This window comes from Metopolophium dirhodum, chromosome 3 (genome assembly GCF_019925205.1).
Source record: "Metopolophium dirhodum isolate CAU chromosome 3, ASM1992520v1, whole genome shotgun sequence".
Classification (NCBI taxonomy): domain Eukaryota; kingdom Metazoa; phylum Arthropoda; class Insecta; order Hemiptera; family Aphididae; genus Metopolophium; species Metopolophium dirhodum.
In genome coordinates, this window is record NC_083562.1 from 6,808,209 (window position 1) to 6,822,489 (window position 14,281).

General features: G+C 31.7%; 1 protein-coding gene across 5 annotated transcripts in view; it reads right to left on the reverse strand.

The window, feature by feature from the left end:
• LOC132940970 (sodium- and chloride-dependent GABA transporter ine-like) overlaps positions 1 to 11,125 on the reverse strand; it is a 36,810-nt gene extending 25,685 nt beyond the window's left edge. The window contains exons 1-2 of one of the 5 annotated variants that reach the window (XM_061008800.1): positions 10,998 to 11,125; positions 3,339 to 3,801 (exon numbers count right to left, since the gene is read on the reverse strand). In XM_061008800.1, the coding sequence (XP_060864783.1) occupies positions 3,339 to 3,801; positions 10,998 to 11,007 (473 nt within the window). In that variant the 5' untranslated portion in view covers positions 11,008 to 11,125. Of the gene's footprint in view, positions 1 to 3,338; positions 3,802 to 7,974; positions 8,584 to 10,997 lie in introns of those variants that run through there. The other 4 variants (XM_061008801.1, XM_061008799.1, XM_061008798.1 and 1 more) reach the window with 4 other exon arrangements.
• Positions 11,126 to 14,281: the final 3,156 nt, after the last annotated feature.

Consider the following 14,281-nt stretch of genomic DNA (forward strand, 5'->3'; position numbering starts at 1 on the left):
CAAATTTAGGTAGTCTGCTAGTAGTATTCATAAGACATATTTAAATAACTTTTATTTAAAAATATCAAAAACTTGGTTTTTAATAACTCCTTTATACTGTTTAGAAAAAATAAAACGTTGGAAACAAAATATCTCAAAAATGTATTTATCAATCTAAAAATGTCAGTTTTCCATAACTATTGTGATGCTTGTATGCTAAATTTCAGGGATGGAATTATGCTACTCTCAATCCTCTGCAGTTATGGCATATGGATGTAGTGCTATCTCAATTTATCGTAGAATAATTATTCGAAGATGATGTGTACAAGTGAGATTGGGGGCGGCGATTTTCTTTTTTTGTTTAACACACGTGGAACATAAGAATTTTTTTAGGATTTAGGGGAATAAATTCAAAAATGTGGGAAAGTCGATCTCAATAGTAGACATGATGAAAAATTAAAATCTGTTTTTAGAATTATTATCGCTTCACCAGTTCAATCGATACGTTGGAATGAAAACACATCTAAATTCCTATGTTCCACGTGTGTTAGACATATTCACAGAAAATCACCGTTTCCAATCCCCTTAAGAATTTTATGTCTCGTAGGTAGTAAACCAGCTTACACTCTGTTTCAATTAATGTTAAGAGGTATTTCAGACACATATAATTAATTTTATTAATAACAGGGTTCATTGAAATAACAAAACTTATATGTATGTAAATATATATGTAGGCATAAAAAACAAATTGTCAGTAGGTATAATCCGATAAAGTCCGTTTGATCCACAATGTCTTATAGATAAATGTGAGAATTCGAAATATTTAAATATATTAAAATAATTGTATAATATTATATTATATTATATTATTATATATGTATAATATTCTACAATATTTTATATTTGGAATGTTTTCGAAAAATTTTAAATATTAAACATTGATACAGTTTTTTATCAAGTAGGTACCTAAAGCGTATGTTTTTCATTTAGAACAAACATTAAACTTATTCTGTTAATGTTTATTTCAAATAAAATTACACTGTTTGAATGGAACAAGTAACAACAACAGGTGTAGGTTTTATATATTTATATAGTTACATAGGTAAATATTATATACTATGATCTTTAGAACTATTTACCTTGTCAGACAAACATACAGAGCAACGATTGAACACTGAACTCGTTTATTGGACATAGGCGCAACTGTATAAGCAAAACCCACGATAGCCTAACACAACAATGATCATCATAATGATGTTATTATAGGTATATAATATGTATATACAATTAATGATGTCGTCAATTTTTTTTATCTTTCTATAGATACGGTTATTTTATGATGACCAGTCTCTTATGATTTTTTTATTCGACACGTGTAGTGCGATTGCGCGTACCTGACTTACATAATTCTATAACATATTTTTCACATGTACCTAGTCGAGATTAGTACAATGTAGTCATGTAGACATTTGCAATTTAGACGATAACATTTAAATACAAACGAATTGATACACTGATTTCAATATGAAACTATTCTAATGGATTTATTTTCGTACACGACCAGTAACCACTACCTATAATATAGTATCAATTACCTATATAATAAATTATTTTCACACACGCAGAATAATAGACACTGTACAGCGGCGGTAACTGCGGAAACGAGCAAATCTTCGTAAATCATTAATAATAGGTAATAATAATATGAATAGGTACGAATGAGATACCTATTGGTACATATATCATATGTGCACGTGACGAAAACCACCAGACTGGACCATTTTAGCACTTTATACGAGCACTATATAAACGGGTGCAAATCAAAATGATTTTCGAAGATTTACCATAACGTATAATTATTGATTACCATTGGTATGTGGACGTCTGAACACTGTTTACTATAATAGTATACTAATGTAGTGTCTATATCAATACATCATTATAGTATTAGTATACAATTTCTTCTCATACCTAATATGCATATATAAGACGGTTTTCTTTTCGTTTTTTTTTTCCTGCATAACAATTATGTTGACCGATCGCGGTAAGTGGGTACTCGGCGCACAAGAACATCGCGAAAAAAAAAAAACTGGTTGGCGAAATAGTTTCGATACGCATAATAATTACCACCGGCCGGTTGCCGTGCCCAGGGCTCGTCCAGAATGCCATTATAATGGGCGTGCATAAGTCGTGCAAATAACGATAGGTATACACACTTTATAGCGACTAGCCCACACGAGTGCCGTTGTATAAATAATAATAACGGAAGAAAAAGCCAAATAATTATAACGACAAAGACGGAGTGAGAGAGACTGCAGATAGTGATACAGGCCCGGGATCAAGGGAGGGGAAACCGGGGTTTCGTCCTCAGTCGTAATATTTTCTTAATTTTTTTGTTGTGTAAATTGTACACATCGATGTATTTTGCTTTTTATATTAATTGACAGATAAGTGATGGATCGGCTGTATAAGTAGCGAATCAGATCAAAGGATCTTTGGTCATCTTTATCATTGAAAACGAGATGAGTAAATTGCAAAAATTAGTAGTTTCACGTGGACATCGATTTAAAATGCTTATAATCCAAATAACATTTTCGAAATAGTTAGAAGTGTTAGAACTTCGAAAGTTAGAACTATGTATTTCTATATAATATTATAATAAAGCTTGTACTTATTACGTTTTCAGGTCATGATACTAACAATTAACAATTTTATTACCTAAAATCTTCAAAACGTCTACTGCAATTTCAAAAACTCGTAAAATGTTCATACAATTTTTATGACAAAAGTTTATATAAATACTTTTTGTATATAAGAAATTGTTTAATTTACAAAATATTTACTTTTTAATATTGAATTAAGGGCATTATTTTGTAATATTTTTCTGTATATAGGGCCTATACTATAGGCTGTACTAAATTTAAATTTTTGTATGATTCAAATTATTTGAATATTATTTAATAAAAAACATTTTATTTGATAATTTTAAATACCTAATATCTTTAAATAAATATAATATTATAAATGTAAATTAATTGAACAGTTATTTACCGATGGTCATTAAAAAAAATTACTATATGAATCATTTATTAATTGTTTGTTGTTATATGATATTTTCTGTGCATGTATGAAATTATGAAATGCAACTGATATCAAATTAATCTCTTTTTTAAGGGTGTTTGATATCAATATAATGAAATATTTAAGTTACATCTCAGTTATTTCAACGAACACTGCGTATCATTATCCCTCACGGACGTGTTAAAATTCTTAGATCCGCAGAAAGAGAGAGAGAGAGAGAGATTAAAATATTTAATGTATAATAATATCAACTATAAAAGTTTGATGGTATATATTACGTTTGAGGGCTGGCCAAGTTGAGCAGTTCCGCGGGCGACGTGGGCACCTTGGCGATGGTCAGCTTCCGGCCGTCCGTCGAACCCATGCCGATGGACGCCAGTGACCGGACTGACACGGCGTCCGACCACGACCGGAGCGGCGACGCGTCCCGGTGCTGGTTGTGTGCCGACGCGTACATCGAGCTGTGGTTCGCCGAGCCGATGGCCATCGCGGCCGCGGAAGGCGAGCCGGGCACGCCGAGCGACCGCAGGCTGGGCGACAGCGCCCCGGCCGACATGGGCGACAACGTCTGCGGCTGGCCACGGCACGAACCGCTCCGCGACACCGGATGCCGGCGGCCCCTTCCCGCGGCACCACCACCCGCACACCCGCCGTCGCTACTGTCGCTTCCGCTGCTGCACACCGCCGTCGTCACGTACTTCCGCCGCGGCTCTTGTTGAGTGGCCGTAGCGCCGATTTCTGCTGGAAAACCCAAAATCGTAAATATTATAGGTACGTATCATATCATGTATCTAAATTGGATATAAGTCATCATTTTCGCTGTCATAATTTATAATTTAGGTAAACCCACTCCGTCCAGCGAGAGAGACCACTGCCCAGCGGTCCGATTAATATCCGGGCATGCACGCGAGGCCACATTGGAACCGGTCTCGATGGCAGCGGGTGTCGCGTGGGGATGCGCAGAGTCGGCGTGATCTGTCGCCGGACAGAGTGTAATAATATAGTCAATAGTCTATCTTGGAAAATGTATATAACGCGTGTGCTTCGTTGCTGAATAATGCTTGCATAATATTATTTATATTTATTTGCTGTTAATTTTTGAACTTAGGAGGAGTGGTAGTCGTTCAAGATAAAGAAGTACTAAGTTGTAATTCGGGTATTGATAAGTATTGCTCATAGAAAGTCATAGTAGTTCAATGCCTAAATATTTTTCGAATTGGTTTGAATCCCGTTTTGAACCGAAAAAAGAATTAGCCATGGTTGGACATCGTTGGGCAAATTGCCGGTAATCGGTATTATACTCATTGGCGGAAATCAGGGTAAGGGGGCTTAGGTAGGGCCTCCCCATACAAAATCAACCGAGCCCCGTTAAAAACGATTGGAAAATAGTTTTAATATTTTAGATTTATATGAATCTTGTCTGTAGAACTAGGTAGGTATAGGAAGATTCACAATAAAAATTATATGACTAAATATTTTTACTGAAAAAAACATACATAAATAATTTGTGTTGTGAATGCGATTTGCAACCACTCGCTATAATAGGTATTCTAAAATTAAAATTTAACATGTAGGAAATCCCATCGCTAATTACCATGCGGTTTGCGATCAGACTACATAAATCGGAGTGTTTGAAATTGTGGCCATCCAATGTAGAAATCGGTTATTAGAACTTAAATATAAATGGTTTAAGTTTTTAAATTTAATATTTTTATGATTTTTAAGTAACAGAATAATTTCCAAATGTTAATGGTTTTAAAACCTACCTATTCACCCAAAAATTATTAGCCCCTCCCCCCTCCACAAATAATTTTAATTGATTTCTGGTTATGGGTATACCTATATTATATAATATGTAGGTACGTGGTAATACAGCCTCGATAGTCGATATATCACAAGGGGGCGAAGGGGCGTTAGTGCATCAATACGAATTACGATATAATATACCTATTACCTAATTACATCACACCATTATTTTGGTTGTATAGCAGATTAGGTGTATAAAGCCAAAGGAATATATAATATGTGATATACAGAATTTGTGCTATTTCAACCACAACCACATCGCTAGTGTTTTTCGCATGGACCGCAAACAACCTCCAGTCGCGCATGACGTGTATTTTTATGTAGGTATAACATGGAAGCAAGTGGAAACATTTTTCTTAGAAAACTTTGATACAATCTGCGATGACATATGTGCGTAAAACACTTCTCGCCGGAATTTTATTACGAATAAATGTATGCGGTGATTAACCAATCATGCACATCCCACTTTGATAATTTATTGTATTTATTCGAATTTTGGTTTTTGGAATTTTTGAATATACTTAAATACCATATTATGTTTAAATACATATTATATTTTTTTTTCCATTTATTCTAAACGTGTTATCATAGACAAATATCCTGAGTACCTACTTAAAGTTTAATAGCTCGTAAATTACTCGAACAAATATCGATTGGTATACATCAACATTTTCAAAAAATCTTCTTCTTAACATTTTACAATAAAATAGGCGGTTCTCATATTATAACGAAAGAACACTTCTTAAATATACTTAAAAATCAGAGTTTGAATAAATCCCTTTTTTTTAGAACAAATGGGGCAGAGGATGCTTGGTGAATCACTGAATGTATTACCATGCTCGGTAATACTTGATATTATATTTAATTGCATTGTGTATAATATACGTCATGTTATTCTAAATAATTAAATAAGTACCTACGTTGATAAATAATGTGTACCATAGTCTATGGATAAATATAATTTATACTCTAGAATTAAATAAGAAAATATCCGCACTCAATTTTATAATTTGGTCTGTAATTATATGGACAGTTTTCTAATATCGTGTATTATTTCACAATACATATAGTATATAGTAATCGTATAATAACTATAAAGCTAGGTTTTTTTACTCCACCTAAAAAATTATTAACTTAAATCAATATCCTGGTAATACTTATAAAATATAAATATATATTACATTTATATTTTATATTCTTGTACGGTTGCGTAAAACTTTTAGGTAACTGACTATTATATCTATGTATAGTATATTATATACGTTTTAAATTCTGTATACATACCTATAGATTAGTTATAGATATAGGTTCGTAGGTTCGTTAATGTTTTATGCAACCGCCAACCGGACATTATAATGTTTTAGAAATATCTACATTTTATGGAGAAGATGAATGAAGAGTATCTTATTTCATAAAAGTTCCTTCTATATATAAAATAAACATATATATATATATGATATTATGGTTATATTTTACTGTTATTACATTTTCTAGAAATGTATAAAAAAACTTTTGTGTGTTAACAGTAAATATATGATATTATTAAAATATAAAGTATTTATGCATAACAAATAATAAATACAAAATTATACCCAAACAATTTAATACCTACCTAACCTAGCCTAACGTAACATGCATTATTTCATTCAATTAGGTACATTGATTTAGTTACCAACAAATTAAAATATCGTATTAAGGGTACACTAGTATAATTTTTTTCTGTCTTACACTAGCGTATTATGGTTAGTACTTAATACTTTTTGTCTTTCCGTTTTTCACTCATTGAGATTTACACTGTTGAAATTAAGGTACATTATATTGTAATTTATAACGTATTATAACAATATTATTATAAAAAGAATAACAGTATCTGTGTTTTGTCAGGAATAATTTTTAATATTTTATTATTATGAAAGTTATTAATAATTATAATCAACTAAAAAATTAAAAACTAAATACTTTCTCAAAAATCAAAATATTAAAAAAGTATGTAACAAAACACAGATAATATTAATTTTATAATTGTATTGTTATAACTTATAATAGGTAATGATACTTTAATTTTAATAATGTAATCAATTTTTCCAAGTTTTCACTAATCATTTTTTAAGTATATTCTATGTGTATAAGACAAAAAAAATGTTTACAGATTTTCTCAAGAGTTAGCGAAGAACCAAAATAGGCTTTATTATAATTTTGTAAAAGCCACATAATTAAATAATTTTTTTAATTTTTTACGTGTACCTAACTTATTGTTTGCGAAAAAAAATTACGTTATTTTCTGATTATAATGAAACACCGGTCAATTATTGTTCAACGTCTAAACGTTATTTCATTGTAAAAGTGTGAATGAACTTTAAATTCAAACACTGCCTATTTTACTTTTAAAATAAATTCGATAAAACAGTTCATTGAACTAAAATATACGTACCAAAGCCCAACTGTATACCTATTACAATATTATATATTATTATGTGTGGTTGACGAGTTGGTATACCAGAAATGTCACATGCGTGTGCTACAGCTACGTATGTGTCACAAATCACAATACACGCTACCTTTATAAAACAACGTAACGAAATTACCTCGTGATTATAAATTTATAAACATGATGTGTGATGGGTACCTATGCTAGTTATCTTTACGGTTAGCGAAAAGTGTCGGCGTGGAAATTAAATAATAGAGGAAAAACTAATCGACAGAGATTAGAGGAAAAAAAATATTAATAATTATGTTGTATAAAATTATATTATTATGTATCGACTATCGATGCATAAATATAAAATATTGTAATATTATATTACTGCACCGGTGCAGTTCGAGACGGACGCGGATTCGCGCGCTGCAGTATGGGCACCTATACCACTTATCTTTACAGTTAGCGAAAAGTGTCGGCGTGGAAATGAAATAATAGAAGAGAGACTTTACTAATCGGCAGAGATTACAGAAAAAAAATATTAGTAATGATGTCATATAATATCATATATAAGTATGTATCGACTATCGATGTATAATTAATAATATACAATATTATACTGCACCGGTGCAGTTCGAGACGGTCACATCGGATTCGCGCGCTGCACTCGTCCTGCACTCGTCTCGTCCTACCTTTGGCAAATTTCGGCCGGGGTTCCGTGACGCCAATGGGCGGTATGAATATTTTCGTATGGACTTCCGGGCTCCATTTCCGGTCGGCGGTGGTGTCGACCACATTGTTGTTGATGTTCCGTTTGAGACCGGCGGCAGACATGGTCGCAGCTATTTAGGTGTGTATATACGCGTAACGATTGTGTTGCCCGCCAGTAGGTGAGTATTATATTATACGTATACGATATATTATTATCAGCTTATCGTACCGAACACGACGACGGTATGAAATTGTGATCGTCGTTGAATGTTCTTATAAAATCGGCTGGATCGCCGGCACCCCCGGTCTGATGATCGCGATTCGATTCACTCGTCTGGCGTGCGGCGAGGACATGACGTCTCCCGGGGTTGTACGCTCCGGCGTATATAATAATATATTGCGCTGTGTATTTGCAGTGGACGGTGGTATTTTTGTATCGCACTTATTTTTTTCTCGATACGGTAAATCTGACGTTCAAAAAAAAAAAAAAAATAATAACGTCTATAATATCGTCATCGCCGGTGTGCTCGGTGTAGACGCGAGGTACGACGATTGGCGCGATGTACGCCGGACTGCACAGACGGATCGACACTCGGGAGACGCGCGTGAGTGCTCGTTGTTCCCCCACCCACCGTCACGCGGTATAGAATATAATATTATTATTATTATTATTATTATTTATATTATATTTCGCGTAATCGCGCGAGCTCCGGTTTTCATTATCACCGTCGTCGTCGTCGTCGTATAGTGTTATCGATTATTGGTTATTTGACGGCGCGCAACCGGTTGCCGGGGAAGGAAAAAACTGTTTTTTTTTTAGCGCGTTTCGATATTTGAATTCGAAAATCTTCCGGCCCTCGAGCTCCCCGGATATATTTCCTGCGGGCGGTCACGTTATAATTATTTCAATATATTATCATCGTAGAAAGTATATCCCGTGCGGGAATCGCTGGTCAGACGACGCCGCGAAATGCGAAATGCTGTACAGCGTCTGCTGCAGTCGTCCGAATCATTAATTACGATCATCACGGTTCTTCGGAGCACCGGCAACGCAACTGTCTACCTTTATATTATTATTATCTTAGAGAGTATTCCTGAGGAATAGGAACCTCGATATACGACATAATATTATTAATCGTTTATGTCATATCGACACGATATTTATAGTTCGTGGTCACAAATTGCCAATAGTAACCTTGCCAACCTACGCGTAAATGTCACGACATTTGAATAAAATAATATGCAAAAGTGCAAAACTATATACGGGTTGAATACAACCAGTAATATTTATATTGTAAAACAATATTTTCGAAATTTCTTTTCACTGTTTTAATGAAAACGTATTTTTTTAATTCCTTATTGCAAAGTAGAATAGTTTTTAGGATACGAATTTTGGACGAAAAGTATGTGAGTTATAAGTATTTTATAGTATTGATGATGAGCGGAAGTGGCTCAGGGGCACCTCCCAAAATTTTGGTCCACTACTCCGCTCATTAACTCAACTAATTAACTATACCCATTCAAAATGAAATGTTGATGTATCTAAATACCTATCCCAGATAATATCCTGCTTAGGAATACAAATTTAAAATGTTCCTACGCTGTCTTTCAAAAAAATTAAAACTTCAAAAATGATAACGATAAAAAATTGAAAAAATTATAATTTTTTTTTTTCAAAAACGTTGTTTTGTATCGACTTAAAATGTACCATGCCGTTATTGAATAGGTCACCGTAATAATGGATGTTTTAATTTGAACTCAATGATAAATACTGTGCTCCAAAACGACAAGACGTGATGACAGACACAAAACAACAAAAACAACAAAAAAAATAACATCTTTGTAAAACGAGTACCTATATTACATTCCTCGCTCCTCTCAGAATCTAAAATAATGAAAATCAACTCACATAATGAGTGTTCACTGTTAAAAGAACAATCCTGTACAGTTTACCTACATAGGTGTAAACATGATAATATTATGATATATTAAATAGATATGTCGTGTGTGTATTTTAAAAGCATGTGGCTGCGGTAAGCACTATATTACAGGCGGAAATTTCTCCCGTTGCACAATTCATAATAAAACATTTTTATAGTGAGTATATGTATAATACTGTATACACATATATGTTGTGTGATTATACGGTATAATTAACGTATTTCGCACGCGAAGTCATTCAGTCTAAAACACCGCGGAAACCACTTCATATACCAATAATGGCAAATATTATATTATAGTTGTTATCATTGGTACACGGGATTTCATTTGAATACATTCATTACAATTATTAATCCAATTATATTGCATAACTTCAGATCCGGCCGCGGTTAAAACTTAGGTTGTTTCGTGAGTAGATGATACAATTATTAGTTTGATTATACCTATAGCCTAAATAATATGGTAAAAATATTTGAAATCCAATAGGCGATATCGCCATATTGGGTTTGATCGTGGTTTTATTTTAATAATCGCAAAATATTTAACTATTCGACATACGAAAATATTATAATCTTGTGTTTTTTTTATTTTAACGAAAAATAATAAGCAATAAATATTAATTATACTGTTTCTATTTTATTTTATAATGTAGTATTTTTAGATGTATTTTTTTTTAAACATTGTGTTTGTTACATTATTAATTTTAAGTTCAGAATGATCCTGTTTTTGTTACCAACCGTTGAACCGAATTGTTATTAATATGATCAGTTTTGTCGACGAATAATTATAGGTTCACTCTGAAGATGGACACTGAAACGTTAGTTAGGTCAGTCATTAAACGAAACTTATATGAATATATTTTAACTTTATTATATTTTTAAGCATATTTTTCATTATATTTAAAACAAAAATTCTTTAAAGTATAACAAGAAATAAACCAATAATATACCTGTTATAACAGGTTAGGTTAGGTTATATATAAAATAACAATTATTAGTATATTCTTATTAGCAACAAAACATAAGTGAAAATAAATTATAGATTAGTAATTTCAAATAATTACCATTATCCATGTAGACTGCTACTGCAATAGAAATTAAAAATTCAAAAATATGTATACTTCTTATTAGAATAGTGATTCACAATTTTATTCACATATTTTAGGTAAAAAACAATCAGTTGTATAACACTGAAGACATAAATAAGTCGTCAGCACAAGTTTTAAACTGGAATGTACTGAAATATTATAACACGATGGGTTTTTACTTAATGCTGTAATAAATTATATTTTATTTTATTTTGCAAAAAATTAGGTCATTTCTTATTTTCTTACCTTGTAACCGATAACATAAAATACATATTAGCATTTTATATTGCCTACACGAATAAGATGAATTTATTACAATGTTATCTCAAAATATATTTATGTTTGTAAAAATTATCATTTTTTTTTCAGTTTAGTTACCTTTTCATAGACAAATATTGCAAAATTTTTATTTTTCCAGATAAGGTGTTATTATAATGCTAAACGTATATTGTATATTATAATATAAAGAGTAATTTAAATTAGATAAGCGTATGTGTATGCTTACCTACATACATTTTACAATGGACTAGTATTTGAATATTTCATAAGACAAATTGTTTTATTCATAAAATTAAACTAAATGATTAAATATTATTTAAATTTAAATATGTATCCTTAAATGTAAAACTGTAATTTTTCTAAACTGATACTATCGTGTCTTAGATGCTAAGCGGAGCGATGAATGATTTTTCTTCCAAATTTGAATATGGAAAGTATTGTTGCGTATTATGAGATTTTTGTTTTGAACTTAAACACGGTAATTTAAAATTTTTCAATACATTTTAATTAGGTGCATACATAATGAATTCATCAAATTTATATTATAGATTGTATTCTTAAAACCTGTTCTTCAGGCATGGGCAAATGCGATATTTTATACATAATTTGCGGTATTTACTGCACTAATTGCATTAGTGCTCAACAACTAATTGTACATGGTACATCACATCGTTTAATATACAACAAGACACTTGGTCTGTGAGCAGTTTTAATTCGTTAAGATGTCGAAACTTTTGTTTTATTTTGTTAAAAATATTAAAAAAAAAAAAAAAAAAACAATTTTTAGTATTTTGCAGCTGTGAATTATTTGTATGATGCATTTTTAACCAGAGTCTAGATATTTTTTTTTTTTATGTTTACTTTTATTCTATTTCTATATACAATTTTGCTGTATCAAGTCAAACCTGTACAAATAACTGCAAGCACATGTACTCATTATACCTACAAATTAATTATTTCCAGATTGTGTATACTTAACTAATTGTAAAAATAATATTATTCAGGTGAGGAGGTACTAGTTTGAACTAAATAGTATATTGTGTGGCAAGGGCGGGAAATGGCCTTCCCGCGCGAGCCACACATACTATTTTTTGTCACGCCCCTGCGTTCATGGAAAAGGTTATGCAGGGATCTATGCAACAATTATAGACTATTCTACAAAAAAGGAAGACATTTTATTTTATTTCAAAATTACAATTTTTACTTTGTATATTTTATTATTGTAACTGATAAGATTATTATACAAATTGCGTGAAATAAACTTACTAACGCATCGTTCGACGCACTTATCTAGGAACAGTGCAAATTAAATATTGTGCAACATGTTTATGCGTCATGCAAGGAGGTTATACTATACATTTAAGATGTAACCAAAAGTTTATGTTTTGTAAGAACCGTGGTAGGTATACATTTTAGTTTCTGGTTGTGCAGGGGATACGCGCCCGGCGGCCGGCACTTTGGGGATTTCCACTTTACCGCCAGCTGGACGGAAAAAGGACGCTTTCGAACGCTTCAACCGTGGTCGAAAACCAAACTTTCGGTGCAGGCGTGACAAAAAATAATTTTAGGCTCTATCTAAGCTTTATAAAATCTGTAGCTTGTTCCTAAAGTATTCCTGAAGTTATATGTACCAACAATTTTACCACTTATAATATAGTATTTTCTTGATAGCGTTATTTTAACACTAAGAAACCAACTGGGTACTCTATATCTATTAAAGTTAATAAGCTAGTGTATACTTTGACGTTATACTAATAACACCAATAAAACAAATAATAATAAAAATGTATTAATGGAAAACGGAATACAAATAAAAAATATTATCTATTTGTCTAGTAATCATCTCCTATAACGATGTATTTTTTTCCTGAAAGTAGTATATTATAATATGGTGTGGTTATAGTCTATTGAATTAATTATGTGGTTTGTGTTTTACTCTAAAATTACTCAAAAACAAAAAATATCGAACAACTAATGTTTTTTTTTTTAGAATTTGTTCAGAATATTACACTTCATAAATTACATAGTTTGTGGCTTGCTGTTGTAATGGTGGTGCGTGGTGGTCGGTCGCCGTTACTAATGTGTGCTGCGACGGTCAGACATCGTCCAGCGTCGCTGGGTCCCGGATGGAAGACCACCCGGGTTCTTGCAGGTGACGAATTCTTGCCCCACATAAAAACGTAAGTTCACCCCCCCCCCCTACCACACACACACAGTGGCTCATGTTGCCGGAATTAAAAAAAAAAAAATAAATACATAATCAAATATTGATTGTGATTTTTTTTTTGTGTATAATTAATATAATCAATAGCCACGTGCCAAATGTTATAATTAGGGGCCTGAATTATATTCTTTTAAAATAGCCATAATGAGATGCTATTATTCTCTTAACAATTTGAAAATATTCTTCCAATATTCTTTAAAAATCATAATAAAATATGCAAAAAATATGCGTTTTTCTATAAAAATATTCTCTTGAACTAAAAATATGCAAAATAATTAAGCAAATAATACAAACCAATATAAATAAATACATAATAGGCAAAATAATACAAAAACCTGATATAAATAGGTACCTACATAATATGAAAAATATTACATGTTAAGAAAAGTTTGATTAAATTATTAATGATAATATTTAATGTTTAATTATTTTAAATTTTTAACGAAGAAAATTTTTGAAAACAGTTGACAACTATATTTTGTTCCATGTGCTCTGGTGTCATATTTGTACGACGGTCGGTTAAAATGTTTTTATATGTGCTAATTTATATTATTTACGCCACTGCAACAAATATATCGAACATCTACAAGAATGAATCGATATATTCTCTAATATTCTTTATTATACGAAATATTCCCAAACATGCAAAAAAAACTTTTGCCATTAACTCACCTGTTTCATGATTTGAAAATATTTCGAACCCCCGCCTGACTGCATAGACTCAAAAAAAATATGCAAAAGAATATAATTCCGGCCC